The 16,520-nt window shown below is 37.7% G+C and overlaps 1 protein-coding gene across 2 annotated transcripts in view; it reads right to left on the bottom strand.

The window, feature by feature from the left end:
* The window catches only part of ITGA1 (integrin subunit alpha 1), a 170,037-nt gene that overhangs the window by 136,019 nt on the left and 17,498 nt on the right, over positions 1-16,520 (bottom strand). The window contains exon 1 of one of the 2 annotated variants that reach the window (XM_058719436.1): positions 16,456-16,520. This exon is cut by the window's right edge and continues 462 nt beyond it. The exons of the other annotated variant lie outside the window; for it this stretch is intronic. Coding sequence (XP_058575419.1) covers positions 16,456-16,520 — 65 coding nt within the window. The remainder of the gene's footprint in view (positions 1-16,455) is intronic. 2 annotated transcript variants of the gene reach the window in all.

Below are 16,520 nucleotides of genomic sequence, written 5' to 3'. Positions count from 1 at the left end.
AGTCACTGCTAAGCCACTGATATTTTGGGGTCTTCTGACAGCTAACTGTGTTCACCCTGTTGTTACTCTTGCATAGAGCTTCTGATTACTAGATACTCTCAAAATACAATGTAATTAGAATTTATAAAATTAGAATTAGAATCTCTAAATGATGAGAGAGATTGGATGCCCTTCTAATGTGCATGTAAATGCTGAATGCTTTATTAAGACACTGAAGACTGAGTTGGTTTCTTATATTATTATGGCAAAAAAAAATGCAGTTGCCTTCTCTGATTCTTAAAATTCTCTAATGGTCTAGGCATTTTATTACTTTCAATTTCTGCCTGGAGAAGGGAATCATGCAAAAAACATTCTTAAAAGGCATTGCTTAAGGTGAATGTGGGAAACAGTTATAAGACACCACGGTCTAAACCTAACCAGTTTAATCTCTGCAGGAAATTCCTTAGGACACAATGGCTCAGATGCTGTCAGGTAAGCCACCCTTGAACGCCCTTCCCAGGAAATTCACAAAATATTCTTGTGCGGCAGAAGGAAATCCTGTGCTGGATGTTCATGTAATGGGTTTGAGTACAATTTCAAAATTTGTCTACCACAGAAAAATAATAAAGCCTACTGTGCATACACATATGGCTCTATGTTAAACTTCAAAAAATACTAGTGGAATGATAGCTGATTACAATGTGATTTACCTACCAGCATCTCAATTGCATATACTTAGAAAACCACACTATTTTTTTAAACTGAGCCAGTTATGATGCTAAAGGAATAAGTGTATATACTAAGGTTATTTTTATGCAACTGTTGATTAATAACTTATGAATATATATTCATAACTTTTTTCCCATCAATAAGATATCTTAATTACACCTAATTAGTAAATATACTCTGTATCATGCCCTAGGCCAGAGGTCAGCAAACTGTCCTATGAGCCAAATGCCACACATCATCGATTTTTGTAAATGAAGTTTTGTTGGAACACAGCCATGCCCTTTAGTTTACTATTATCTATGGCTGCTTTTGCGCTACAATGGCAGAGTTAAGTAATCACCAAAGAGACTGTTTCCTGCAAAGACTAACAAATTTACTATCTTGACCCCTTACAGAAAAAGAGGTTGTTGACGTCTGCTATAAATAAAGCTGAAACATTTTATAATGTAAATAGTACAGTTTGCATATTTACAAATATTTTCTATATTCATGTTTGTACAGCTTAATCTCCTATACTTAAACAAATCAAAGGCAAAGAAGTAGGGTAAGATTCTGTCAGATGAAGTAAATGCTATTCTGGCTTTGCATTGCTTTTGATCTTTGGTGCATTAAAGCACAATTGCATATTTCTGCAGATTTCTATTATTAGCCTAAAATGATATCTTCCTTCTCAAACCATTTTAGTTTCTTTGAGAAAAAGATAATCCCTGTTTGGTCAGGACATAAAAACTTTAAGGCTCGTTTTGTATTTAACTAAAGAAGCAGCTCTAACAAAGCTTGTGACTCAACCCCCCTATAGCCACAGATTTAACATTTATTGAACATCTACTACGTGAACTGAGTGCTTACACAGTTTCCATAATTTAATCATCCCCAGATTTCCGGGTGGTATTATCCTCACTTTTCAGATGAGGCTCACAATAGCTTAGTGATGCCCAAGGTCACAAAATCACTTAGTTTCGGAATCCAGGTTTAGACATGGTTCTTCTGAAACCAAGTGCACAGCAATTTTAATCTCCCCCGACCTTCAGCAATTCTGGCATATTAAACTCTGATTGACGTTTACAAAATGTAAGAAGGCCAAGTAAGGGAAAACGAGTTTTGAAAAGATTAGCATGTTATGAGGTTTGAATCAGACTAAATGTTTAATGGAAAAAATTCCACAGACATGATTTGTTAGGGGGTAGTATTTTAAAGCTTTAGGATGTGTTAGGTTTGAGAGAGATTTTAAACTGTTCTAAATTGATTCCACCCCAAGTATTTGTATCTCTTTTTGCGTTTAGGGTGCCAGTTCTGTCCAAAGAGAGGAACCCAGCTGCTAGGTGACGCTACTTGAAAACATTATTTTGAAGAAAACCCCCATCTGCTGTAGCCAGTGATAATACATATATTTACTATTATTATTTTCCCTGTGATTTAGAATAAAAGTGAAAAGACCTGAGAAGGAGTAAACATTGTTCAGAAATATGGAGTATTAGAAAAGAACTTTGCTAGGGGCGCCTGGGTGGCGCAGTCGGTTAAGCGTCCGACTTCAGCCAGGTCACGATCTCGCGGTCCGTGAGTTCGAGCCCCGTGTCAGGCTCTGGGCTGACGGCTCGGAGCCTGGAGCCTGTTTCCGATTCTGTGTCTCCCTCTCTCTCTGCCCCTCCCCCGTTCATGCTCTGTCTCTCTCTCTCTGTCCCAAAAATAAATAAAAAACATTAAAAAAAAAAAAAAAAAAAAAAAAAGAAAAGAACTTTGCTGTATCTCTAGGAGTGTTATGCCTTCAAGACTCTAGGAGGTGAGGTGCAAGGCAAGGTTCTGAGGACCTGCTCCTCCATTCTGTGCATGGGCAAGTGATGCTCCATTACCAGGACCCTAGTCCCTAAGAAAAGAATGACAGAAGAATGACAGGGACCCTGGTCCCTAAGAGAAGAAGAGAAGAATGGCTGATGATAGGCCTACTTAACTCTCTTTCAGCTCTTTTTGTTTAATATGTGAAATTTATTGTCAAATTGGTTGCCATACAACACCCAGTGCTCATCCCGAAAGATGCCCTCTTCAATACCCATCACCCACCCTCCCCTCCGTCCCACCCCCCATCAACCCTCAGTTTGTTCTCAGTTTTTAAGAGTCTCTTGTGCTTTGGCTCTCTCCCACTCTAACCTCTTTTTATATTTTTTTCTTTTTATTTGTTTTTATTTTTTTATTTTTCTTTCAGCTCTTAATTGCTTACCTAATTCATGGAACGGTCCATTCAATAGACCACCCCCCCACCCCCGCCATTCTCTCTCTATGAATGACAGTTTCTAGTCTGTTTATGTGGGGTGGGAGGCAATATGAAAAGTCTATACCATGGTTCAGGTACAATTCTTTTAGATTAATAGAAATAAACACTAACTTCATGGTTTAAGCTCCCACATATGAGTGACTGACATGTTTAACTGTCTGTAAGACATCACTGATTTTCATTTTTCCTATAAAGAAATTGTCTTTACTTGAAAGCAAGGTATCTGATTTTGTTTCTGCTGGCAGATTGATTTCCTTTCAGAACTGAAAATGTGCTCAGTGTCCACAGATATTTATTGAGTCCCAAGGAGATACATTTTAGGTACACCACACAAAACAGGTAAACTGTCTTCAGCATTTACTCTGGACCAAGCATTATAAAAAGTGTCAATAACCTCACTTAATTTTCAGAAAACCCTATTAGGTTAGCACTTAGTTTGCAGGTGAGGAAACTGAAGTCAGTCACTGAAGTAGTCAGTATTAGAGATACTAAACCTTGGAGTTTTCAACCCTAACCACTCCTTAATATGTCTCCCTATTATATGTTATTCCTGCTCTTACAAAGTTGTGGCGACTTAGTTTCCATTTAGTGGTACATTAAAAAATTTTTTTTCAATGTTTATTTTTGAGAGACAGAGTGAGCGGAGGAGGGGCAGAGACAGAGACAGTTAATCCAAAGGAGGCTCCAGGCTCTGAGCTGTCAGCACAGAGCTGGAGGTGGGGCTGGAACTCATGAACTGTGAGATCATGACCTGAGCCAAAGTTGGACGTTTAATGGACTGAGCCACTCAGGCGCCCCTATTTAGTGATAAATTTAAAATTAATCCTCAATTTGTCAAGAGTATAAGCCCACTTGTAATTAGTAATTTTATTTTGTAGGAGAACCTCACATTACTAGATTGCATCATTAACATAGCTACTACTGTACAGATGCCTTGCACTGAGAGACCACCTTGGAGCAACAGTCTCAGATGACTGAATTGAGAAAGGTGATGACCTTGTTATTTTAGGATATAAAATTCAGTTGGAAAAGATGATTGCTAAGCAGACATTTATTTACATTCAAAGCTATTTTTGAAAGCGTTAGATCAGTATTTCCCAAACACAGAAGAAGAGATCAGCCCCTGTCCGTTCTTCCAAAAAATGCTCGAAAACTAGAGCTAAGACCAATCCTGGACAGGAATATACTTACCAGTGCTTCTCCCAACATCCACCCAAACAAGGACCTCTTCTACCCAAGCCAGCCGTGGCCAGCGGTGCTAAAGGGATGAACATGAGGGTGCAGGGTTGTTGGGACACCCAGTTAAATTTGAATTTCAGATAACCGATGAATAGTTCGTGCAATGCAAGCACACTGCATTTGTGAATTTTAGAGTAAGTATGTCTCATTCAATGTTCTGCCTACTCCCTAAGTCTGGCAATCTTAGAAAGGTAGAAGATGATGCGTGTTTTATATTTTTAATTTTGGCTCACCTCCGAGTTTAGCGTTAACTGTAGGAAAGTAAAGAACCTGTTCTTTTAAATTTTTGTGACCTACTCTCCTTAGTATTTGGTGCCTAACATGAAATCTGGATGTATTTGGTAACTCCTCCTCTTCCATGGTTGAATTTTGACAGCTGGGTTGTAAAACACTGTGAAGGCTAAGGGCAAGTGTGTGTTGGAGGTAGGGAGGTAAAACATCACCGTTCTCTTTCCTGGATTCCATTTCCGTCCAGAACCAAATATTAGCTAGGGGAACACAAAGAGGTGTAAGTGGCCTGAGGTGATCTCAAGAACACCTGGGACCATACAGGTCAAGCATTCTCTGAGTCTCTTGCACTTCCATCATGCCTCAGGACTAATGCTGAATCTTGCTGAGAATTTCCCAGGCTGAAAATTTAGAGAGATTGATTTTGAGTATTTAAATGATTCACCATTTTAAATCTACCAGTAAGGTTTGTATCAGTAAGGCTCACGAATCAGATATCCATGCCAGTATCAGGAGCCCAGGAGAAAACTGAAGTCAAGATTTAGGATAAAAAAAAAAAAAGTATGTAAAAGGGGAAAAATGTGTCAATTATACAACTAACTTATATGACTTGGTGATTTTGTTTTCTACGCAGACATGAACCCTGAAAAGGATGCTAAGATTTTCCTATCAAACTGGCACCTTTGTTCTGATGCAGAACATAAGGATTAAAAAATTATCTAACCAGAATGAGTGAATTGGTGATGGAGCCTCAGCCTCAAATCAGACTGACATAGGTTCTAGGCTCAGCACCAGCAAAGGGGCTGCTTATTCCAGCAAGTGGCTGGGCTAGGGTTTGAACAATCCCAGTCTGGCTGCAGGGGCTGTATCCCTACCACCAGTATAGCAGTTGCCTTGGTAAGGGATTTACTAGATGTTTGTTCTCTTACTTTCACTGTTCCGCAATGGTTAGTGGATATTTTTTTTGTTTTGTTTTGGCTCTCAACACACTCTTCCTAGCTGAGGAAAGGGACAGGGTTCCAGGGTACATAGGAGATGGGGATGGAAATGTACAATAGCCCTTTATCCTGCCTTCTGATCCACAGATTGTGGACATGTGACCCGTGAACAACCCGTATGTTGTTCCTGTCCACTAGAGATTATTCTCTGAAGGGCTGGTTGAGTTTTAAGTCCAGTGGGTTTGTGGTGGCTGTCTGGGGGGTGGCAGTTTCATCAGCCACATTGTCCTACACAGACAATTTCTGTAGCAGGGGTTTGACAGTGGCTTCCTCTCTTTCCTCCTGAGTTTCCTCATCTTCCAAAATCTTCCACTATTATTTACGTTATCAGAACTGCTTTCTGTTGTTTGTAACTGACTTAGAAATTGTAAGAGAACTGTGGTTTGTTTTTAACTTATGCGTGGCTGAAATCCCCAGATAAAGCGGAGCACTTCAAGAATGATATTCAAATAATGAATATGTACCATAGGAATTAAGGTGCTTAAACGGAGGAAACACAATACATTGTTTAACCTTAGAATTAGCATTAATTTAACTTGATTGGAAGTACTAATGATGTGTCATGGCTGCTAGAGAACCAGCCCGAGCATCACAGGACTGCATAGCTGCTATGGTTCCTGCAGAGACAGGACTGCCTCACTGGGTAGTTCGCATTCTCTCTATGTGCATAGTGGTAGCCTTGAGGAGTTACCATTCCTGGCATGAACTTCAAAACTGAAACATGCTTTTCTGTGTTCCTCTTCTTTATTGGCTTCTAACAGTTACAAAAGTGAGGTTTTCACCTTCATTGTGCACTAAGGTGGGACATGCATATGTATCTGAAATGGAAGAAATGAAAATATTATGAAGGCCAGGCATGATCTGGCTAGCCCATCTCTTGTTGAGGATAGCTCTGGAGGAAGTGAATCCACTTTTTCTGGTTTTAACACCATCTTTCACAGATGGTAGGGATTTATTATAGGAAAGGACATGAGGCATTTCCTTTGCATTAAACCTCCACAGCTGATCTGGTGCCCAGGTAATACATATGATAAAAAGATGCAGTAGGAAGGAGGAATTAAACTAAGTTAAATACAGCTCTTAATAATTTCCAGGTATTTTTATTAAATCATATCACTTATGCCTTGCAACTCAATAAGGAAAGTTTTATCATTTTTCCCATTTTACAGGTTGAAGCTCATAAATCTAAATTTGAGGATCATAAAGATAACATAACTTGCCCAAGGTCACAGAGCTCATCTATGATAAAGATTTTCTAGTTCAGGGCCAATGTTCTGACCACTGCTGCCTGCCAACCGAGTGAAAGAAGACATTCAGGAAGTGGCCCATACTCAGATACCGTTTTCCCAAGTGAGTCTAGCCAACAGTGATATCTTCCTGTTATCAAAAATTTTAGCTTTTACTCTCTGCACAATATATGATTTTTCAGTCTTGGTTCTGTCTTACAGAATTCTTGCATCACAAGGTTCATAAGTTCCCTCCTTCAATAACTAGGAAGCAGGTTCTCTACTTTTTTGTACCTTCTCCCACTATACCTAACAACATATGCACATGTAAAAGACATCAATAAATATTCATTCACAAAACGGTCAACATTAGTCCCAGTTGTGGATTTATTATAGAAAGTCAATACACAAAGGAATAGATCCCACAATTAGGCACTAAAGCCAAAGAAATCCCCTCATCAACTTTCTGAAGTTGCCTTTTCAGTAGTGGAGATAATTAATCTACAATTTCACAGTTTTCTCTGTGCCCCATGTCTTTTTCTTAGCCAGGCAGCTGACTGGTACTGCGGCCACAGAACATATTAAAGACAACTGGCTTACTTGGTGAATGATGCCTTGGTTTCACAAGGCTGCAGATAAGAAACACCTGCTGGGGGGCTTTTTCAATGCACGCATGCCTGGGGTCCTTTCCCAAGTATTCTGACTTAATCGTCTTGGGGTGGGACCCAGTCATCAGTGTGATTTTAAAACTCCCTAATTGATTTTGATGGGTAGCCTAGTTTGAGAACCACTGGCCAAACAGAAAGAACATTCCAGAAGAAACAAAGACCTGTGTTTTCTCATTGTCCAGTTCTCTGGGACAGCAAGCAGTTGATAGGGAAGGAAAATAACAAGGAGGAAAGTGGCAGGACTATGCAGCCTGGCATGCCATTGGTATGTCGCAAACTATTCAAAAATATTTGTAAACTTCAAAATTTTTGTGCACCTATTGAAAAAAAGGTTTTAAACAACTGTTTCTCCTCTGATGCTCCAGTTTAAAGGCCCCAACAACTTTGAAAATATGGGACTATTTGGCAAAGCATTCCAAATAAATGACCCTCAGCTCTGGAATTTGCTCCTAGAGGCAGCTCTCTTTAGCAGTCAGCCAAACCCAAAATTTGGCAGCTTTTGGAATATGGTGCAAAATAGATTCTTTCTAAACCTGAGAATCACTGAAGATTTATTTTGCTGGAAAGATACAACTTTTAAAAATAACAAGCACTTATTGCTACTGTACTAAGTAGAATCAGAGATCTGCAAGAGTGACCATGAAATCAAGGACCACCTGTCTTTTCTCATTCTATTGATGAAAAAACAGAGGCTCAAAAGAATGAAATGATTTCCTCAAGTCACACAACCTAATGGTAGGGCCTGGGCACATCCTGATCTCTTGACTCACAGGCTAGTTCTCATGTTTGCCCTCCCACAGCCACAGAGTCCTCTGAGATGATTTCTTCTGCCGTGATTCATTTTGGTTATTCACAAATGCAATCTGCTTGCAAATGCTTATATATACTCTTCGGTAACTATAGCAAATAGTATGCAAATTACATTGTAATTTTTAGTATGCAACATCCTTTTCATAGTCTCAACTATAAAATATGGTTGTACTGCACTCTTGATTCTGACAAAGTTTCTAATTCACCTAGGATACCTGTGAACCCATGCATCAAATGTAAATCTAAGAGCTTTAAACCCACAACAAAGCATTACCAAAAGGTCTTGCCTTTCTCTGTATTTCCTGTCTACTCACCCCATTCCCCACTATATTTTGTTGAGACTTAGTGCAAGTATGGGAGTTAGGGATGTGGGTGAAATGATTTCCAGAAAGACAAGAGACATTCTAACACTTAATTAAGCTCTGTTAAGTTCTAGGCAAGGAGTTAGGCCCAGAATGAGAAATTTACTATCCAAGTCTCAGTGATAACAGACTAATTATTTTTAAAAATATGACTACATTTAATGAGGTAGATAATTTTGCCTTTCAGCCCTTCCGACTTCCCCACATTCCACATGTTACTCCATTTCCTTTAACCCAGCTGAGAATACCATTGAGACACAAAGGGTCAGAGAACTGTTCCCAGAGTCATTCTTGCTCATATATTGTTCTTTTCTCTCATGTGCAGAAAACTTCCTTTCTTTCCACCACACCCCATCCATGTCGGCCATTTAGTGAAATGCACTACTTAAGAGAGAAGTTGTTGCCATTTATTAAGGGAGTTTCCTGAATTTTTAGCTGACGATAAAATGCTGAATAAAGAAAGACTCTAGCGGGTCTTCCTACTGTCCGGTGTCTGGGCCCTCCCCGCAAGCCCAAGCAAGCTGTCACGTCTTTCTTGACAGCTGGCCCAGCAGTCAGATTTCTTTTCCCTGAGGTAGCTGCCGTCACCCTCTCTCTCCTAGACATCCTCTTTTCCAAGAATGGCTGTGGAGTAGGACATAACGTCCCATGCTCCCCCTCTCACCATCCCTTTCTTTTCTGTTCTCAGAAAAACAAACTCACTTTTCCGGATTAACTGATTTGCTGTTGCTTGTCACAGAGAAACAGGAGATAACAAAAACGTGGAAGATATAAAGGTCCCAGAATCTCAAAGTTGTTTCAATCATAGTCCCTAATCCGTATTTCTCATACCATTTGTACAGTTTTCACTCAGTTTTGAGGTTAGGAGGTGATGTAATCTCCTTTCTCCATGATGTCTCTTCTTCTTAGGTTTGTTGACTCTTCACTATAAATATTTAACATCTAGAGGGCTTAGGGATTACAGGGACCACGACGTTGAAGAAGAAAAAGGTACCAAATAAATTTGAGAGGCTTTCAAAGAGAAATGCTCTCAGTTTCCTTTGCCTCATCTCTCTAGAGAATAATGGAAGATCAATGTGACTTCTGGAATTGATCACTTTAAGTTCAGATAGCAGCTCCTTAGTGAAGCCAGGCTGAGTTAAGAGCACCCTCTGTGCACCTACATTCCTCCACATTTATTCCCGCACCTACTGCGGGCTACAATAGCTTGTTTACTGACTGGCTTTTCTGTACAGGGACTGTGACCTTCTCTACCCACCTCGTGTTGCTGGGGGCTAGCAGAGTGCCTGGCACATGGCAGGTACTTAGTAAATGGTTGTCAGAAGAATGAAATGCTTCTCAGAAGAAGAAAGGCAGGAGGCAGAGTCTTTCTCTAGCAGAAGACTCTCCTCCAAAGAGTGAATAACTGAACTTCAAAGCTAAATTTGGGTCTGAATGATGCTGCTGAGAGAGAAATTGCCTTGCCCCAGATGAAGTTATTTGATAAATAAGAAGGGTTTAAAGCATTCTAAGATCCCACTTTGTCTCAAACCCAACTACCTTCCAATAAGCATTGGTGACAATAAAAGTGGGTAAGAAATAGGAACAGGATGGATCAAACAGGAATGTGGACCCTATGAAAAACTCCTGTTCATATGACTTTAAACAAGTTACCAACCTTCTCTGGGCCTCAGTTACATCTATATCATGAAGTGAGTGGGTCAGATGATACATAAGGTTCCTCACAGCATTAACCTTTATGATTGTAAATGATTTAGAGGCATGTCCTGCAATTTTTTTTTTTTTTTTTTTTTTTTTAAATTTTAGAGAGAGGGGGTGGGCAGAAGGAGAGAGAATCATAGCTGAGTATAGAGCCCAACTTGGGACTTGACCCCACGGCCCTGGGATCATGACCTGAGCTGAAATCAAGAGTTGGGTGTTCCACCAACTAAGCCACCCAGGCTCCCCCACCCTTTTTTGCAATGTATTTTCAATCTTCCTCTCCTCCACCTCAAACGCCACCCCCACCCCACTCCCCCCCCCCACCCCCCCCCCCCCGCCCAGTGACTCATACCACTGCCAACAGTACATTTGGAAAAGAAAAAAAAATACAAATTATGGTCACAGGATCAATGAGGTGAAACACAAGATTAAAATATGTTTTATATTCACAGAGCAATTTTTTACAACAGTGTCAAACAAAAAGTTCTAGTCAATGTTTACACTAGGACTTGATGAAAAATTCCAGACATAAAACTTCTGGAACTTGGACTTGAACTCCGAGGACCTCCCATCTCTGATAAATTTTACAACTAAGATCTATTGGATTAGTTTTCCCTTAACGAGAATTCATCTTTAAAGTCTGGTTATCTGGAACTGTCATTCTAGGTTTAATAGGTAGCTAAAGATTTTTTTTTTTTTTTTAAGTACCACGGTCTTTTAATAATTTTGGAGGAAAATACTTACGGAAGACACTATATTTCCTTGATTTCTTTAACAGAATACACTGAGTGTAATTCAGTGTTTTCCTCCATACGAACATCAGTCGCTATGGCATAGTAATGTCCTCAGGACCCAGTGAGATACTCTAAGCCCTAGACTTTTTTTCTTCTGATGGGGCTTCAGGAGCCACCTGAGCTGTCACCTCCCTGTCAGCTTGGCCACATGTCATCATCTCTCCCTCATATTTAATCTGCTGATTAAAGACAGGGAAAAATTCCTAATTAATTTTTGCACACCCAAGAGTAGCATAGTTCCTGCTACTTAAGATGCTTAGTAAATGCATAAATGAATGAGTGAATTAACATAGGTTTAAAAATGTTTTTAAAAACAAGCTTGCTAAAACTAGGTGTGAAATAATAATAGATGCTAAGTAAAGGCTTGAGGGGCTTGGTTTAATACATAGACTTGCAACAGTTTCTACACACTTTCTGATTCTCATATTCTAGATAGATTGCCATAGGATTGAGTTCCTGGTATTTATGAAGAGATGAAAAATAATTGTGGTAGGTATATAAAAAACATAAACTTTGGCCAATAAAATTCAGTGTTATCAAATAGTTTTTCTATTTCTAGGCACATCTGACCTACTCCAAATAGAAAATGAACTGGCATTCTTGCATTTTTTAGGGTATTGCTTGATCAGGCACCTCTTCACACCCACTAGCTATGTGATTTGGGGCAAATGATTTAACCTCTTAGTTTCAGTTTACCTGAAAATAATGACAAAAATCTTTCTCACAGGACTCTTAAAATAAGTAAATAATTCGTTCTCAAGTACTTTGCCGTAACCTGGCTCTTAGTAAACATGTAATACGTTGTCCATTCCTGGATTTGGGACAGTGGAGCCAACCCTGTGCATGGCCAGGCAATGTGTCTGCAAAGACATTTTTCTCTTGTGTTTGCAGCCTGGCAGATATTGCTCTCTCAGGCTTGGGTATTCTGAACCTAATGTGGCTCCCTAAACTGAAATAAGCTTTAAGTCCTTTAACTCTCCTACTATATAGAAAACAGGCACATTTCTGTTACACTGGTGTTCTAAGTGATGGTATTTTATTTTTATTTTTTTTAATATATGTAATTTATTGTCAAATTGGTTTCCATACAACACCCAGTGCTCATCCCAAAAGATGCCCTCTTCAATGCCCAAGTGATGGGCAATGTTAAAAGCTGAAGAAAGGGAACTGAAGACAGCACTTCAAGTCCCCACAATTTATCATAAATGTCACAATCTTTAGTAACTGGCACCTTTCCTATATTGATACTACTTATTACAGAATTGAAATATTCACTATCAGGACCAAAAATGATAGCCTCAAATTCATTTGCAACCACAGTATTGCACACAGAAATAGATTTTCCTCGAGTAAATGCAGGATTTTCACCTCAATTTAAGTGAACAAATTCACAATATCCCAGTTTGCTTCCCAGTATTATTTATCACAACAGAATATACTGACATGTTTCTTAAAATAGAGAAATTAAATACTGCCATATAAATGGACTATCTTACAAATTATTATACTCAGAAATCTAGAAAGCACACTCTAAAATACGGATGAAAATACAGATGGTGATGCTATATATCAAACACCTCCTAAAAAGGAAGAATTCTTGGTATATAAAGAAAAATGACAAATGAGATTTTATCATGTCTACTTCAGCTTAACAAGTATCTTTTGTCAATGCTTTTCTTCCTCATCTAACTAGCTCCTTACTGAAATCGGCCAATTTATTTTTCATTTTTAGAGAAATTTACCCGCTACCTGAAGACTATGTTAAGTAAGTCCTCAGATGCTAAATTCCAAGATCATTACTATAGATCTTATTTCCCAACATCTTAACCAACTGCACTGTTGACTTTCGAGTCTCTTCTAAATAAGGCATCCTTAATACACACAAATATTATACTTGCATCTCAACTCCTTTAGAAACCATTATGAATTTTCAGTAACACTTTTCCACTAAACTTCTAAAGTCCCAGTTGATCAGCAGTACACATAATGTATGAAGAAAATCTCGAAAAGCATTTGTCTAAAATACTAAATCTCTTAGAATCCATACACTGAGGCTCTGCACAAAGCTTAAATATACTGACATCAATATGAAGACAACTTTTATTTAGGGTTCTGAAAACTTTATCTGAAATTGTGATTGATTTTTTAGTTGCCCTTCAAATCCTAACTTTTTGCTCTTCATTACTTGGAAACTCATTTTATTAAAAAATATTTACAAGAAAATTATGGGCAGGTCAAAATCAATTTCTAAAAGAAGCGTTAAGTATAAATAAAATGTTGCAAAATTTATGCCACAGTTCTGCCACTTGTGGCCTTTTTTGCAGGGAGTAAAAGAGGAAGCGTAGTGATGGAAATCAAAGATGCCATGTTAGGACAGGAGCCCAAGGGCTAAGGGTCCAATAGCAGTAACACTGCTACAAACCTGGCCTGAAAGATAGAACTTGGTAATAATTTCTGTGCTATGGTAATCTTGAAAAAAAATATCTTAATAAATCCAACTTTGATCCCCTAACACATTTTTTTAACTGGAAATTTCATATACTAAATCTGTAAATGAATGTATATTAAGACCCACTTAAAAATCATATACAAAAGTAATTTGGCTTTAGCCCCCAAATTTAGAATTTTTATCTTAAGAACTTTTAAAACTCAACTTCTATGAAATCAACACTTTGGCTCTTCTATGTGTATATCTCTAGAATACTACAGAGTGCAATAGGAGAAAAAAGGATTATTTGACCATATTATTGAAATACAGGAAACACCTCTGCTTTGAATGATTTCAATAGATAATGGAGTCAAGGAGCATTTATTTAAAGAGATTAAATATCTATTTGCCTATGCTTTTGTCTCTGGCCTTTTTTTCCTAGCTTTACTAATTTCTGTTAGCTCACTTTTTTTTTTCTCTGATTTCAGGTTTACTTATACGCTGACAAATCCTGTAACATTAACCTCAGCCAACTGCTTTTTCCTGAACTTTAGACCTGTGAGCACAATTAACTAAGGGACCTTCTTAATTAAGGGACTGAATGAATTCATTCAGTCATTCATTTACCCCCCAAGTTTTTGAGCCTCTGCTGTGTGTTAGAGAGCATTCTTAGCATTAGAATGAACCTAACAGACAACAGTCTCTGTCCTCATGGAGCTTACATGATAGACATATAAGAAAACTAAGTGAAATAAGCATTATAGAAAAGAATAAGATAAAGAAGGGCTTGGAAGAAAATCTTGGAGAAGTTATCTTTTTTTTTTTTTTAAAGACTAGCTTGGAAGACCTCACTGAGATGACATTTTAGCAAAAACCTGAAGGGAGTGAGGATGTGAGCATCCAGGAGCATTTTAGATGTCCTGCAGCCACCTTCTAGATTCAAAACAGAACTGTTTTTCCGTGCAAGCTAGGCTTTCTTCCTAGATTTCCTGTTTTTGTTTTGTTTTGTTTTAATTTTGCCATTATTGCTCTTACATTAAAAAAAAAAAAAAAAAGTTTGACTCACCCCTACAGTCTACTCTTCAACTCTGAACAACTGCAGCCCATGTCCTTTTGATACTAACTCTTCATATTGCCTACTGACTTCTTTTCATTCCTTATTTCACAGATTATTGTTACTGTCGTTGTTCACACCAACATTGTCTTCCCTGGGGATTTTTCTACTATGCATTCTCTTAACCAGTCTTCTTGCCTCTTCCAATTCATCCTTGATACTGCTGAACAGTTACATTTCTGAAATGCAAAGTTTACCATGCTATTCTCCTGCCTAAACTTTTCAGTGGTTTCTCATTATTGTCAAACCCACTATTTATTGTGGCATGGAGGGTCTAATGTGATTAGCACACTTACCGTTCTCCTCTTTCTGATAACCTCTCCAGGTTTCTTCTATTTTAGGTAAAGTTACTGGCTCTAGTTCTATAAAGTTCATCTAGTTCTATAAAGGGGAAAGTGACCCCTTCCAACACTGTGCCCTCTTACAGTTTCTATGTTACCTTTGTAAGTGATTTGTTTACATGTTGTCTTTCCTAAACCCAGCTAAGTGCTTGGATCAAAGTAGGCACTAAAAACAAATGGATAAAATTAAATGTATCACCCTCAATGACTGGTGTAATATAAATATAGATGCTCCATTTCTAAGCTCTGACCATAGGCAAAAGGGTTTCTTTCTCCTCAAACCCTCAGAATCACCTCAGAAACCCCTATTCAACATGCAATTCAACATATTCTGGAACTGAACACAAATATTCCATCTTATTTGCTTGGGAAACCATCGGATTTAAAAGCACAATACTTCTTTCCCAACTAACAGCTTTACTTTGGGGAATTCACATATATATAATTCATCTGTGTACTTTTATTTTTAGCAATGAAGAATATTTCAGTTCCAGAAATACATGAATTGCAGAAATTATGGGTCACTTTTGTTAAAGATAATTAGAGGTTAAGAGAACTGGTCACAGGGATTAAAAAAGGAAAATAAAATTAATAACAGAAAATAGGTAGAGATAAAGGAAAATTAGCTTTACAAAGCGACTCTAATGACATCTGGGAGGGAAAAGATCCAACTTGTATGTAAGAGGGTAATGAAAATGAAATCCAGAATCAATAATCTAGATATAAAATTAGCAAAATACTTAACATATAAATGGGGGACCAGGAATAGCAGAATAAACTTGATATATATATATATGATATATATATATATATATATATATATATGATATATATATATATATCTCATATCTAGAGTAAAATGAAACATTCTGCAAACTTATTTATTGTGTCCAGGAGGGACAGCAAATCTTTGCTTATAAGTGCCTGATGGTAAAAGGAAATTTACAGTACAAAATTTCATTGAAAGATATGTTTCCATTTGTAACCAGTTATTCCCTGTTAATGAACAGCAATTAGAATTAAACTACTATATATGATTTCCAAGACTTATCATTCATTTTGCTTTTTAGAGATTAGTAACAAATTATAATTAATTTTTAAATTCTATATGCTATCACTACTTTTTTCACTTCCACAAAGCCCATTTATTTTATTAAGATAAACAAAAGTTTTACTGCTTAGTACATATACTATCACTATTTTGATAGTTCACCCTATACGTATATGTTTATATTCTTGATAATGGTCTAAAATGTAACTTTTAAAAAATAGAAATTTTTGAAGATATTTTAAGCACTTTACAGACAAAAATACATGCTTTTATTTTGAAAAGTCTTATTGATAGTTAAGCTGAATATTGGCCAATTAACTCTCTTGAAAGACCTTGAAACTCAAATGTTTTAAAAACAAAAACAAAAACAAAACAAAACAAAATTCAAATGTTTTTCTCCATATCTGGCAACCCCAGCCATAGATTTATTAGCACAGGGAGAATAAACTATTGCCTATGTTTATCAGATTGTATTATACACAGTAATCAACTGGAGATGTTAAAATACAGATTGAAACTCACAAGGTCCAGAGTCCTGGACTCTAGTTTCCCACAAGCTCTCAGGGTCCTGGGTCCAGTCTGC

Source organism: Neofelis nebulosa, chromosome 1 (genome assembly GCF_028018385.1).
Source record: "Neofelis nebulosa isolate mNeoNeb1 chromosome 1, mNeoNeb1.pri, whole genome shotgun sequence".
In the NCBI taxonomy this organism is placed as follows: Eukaryota; Metazoa; Chordata; class Mammalia; order Carnivora; family Felidae; genus Neofelis; species Neofelis nebulosa.
The sequence above is the reverse complement of the archived record's forward strand: the minus strand, read 5'-3'. Positions and strand labels throughout refer to the sequence as shown.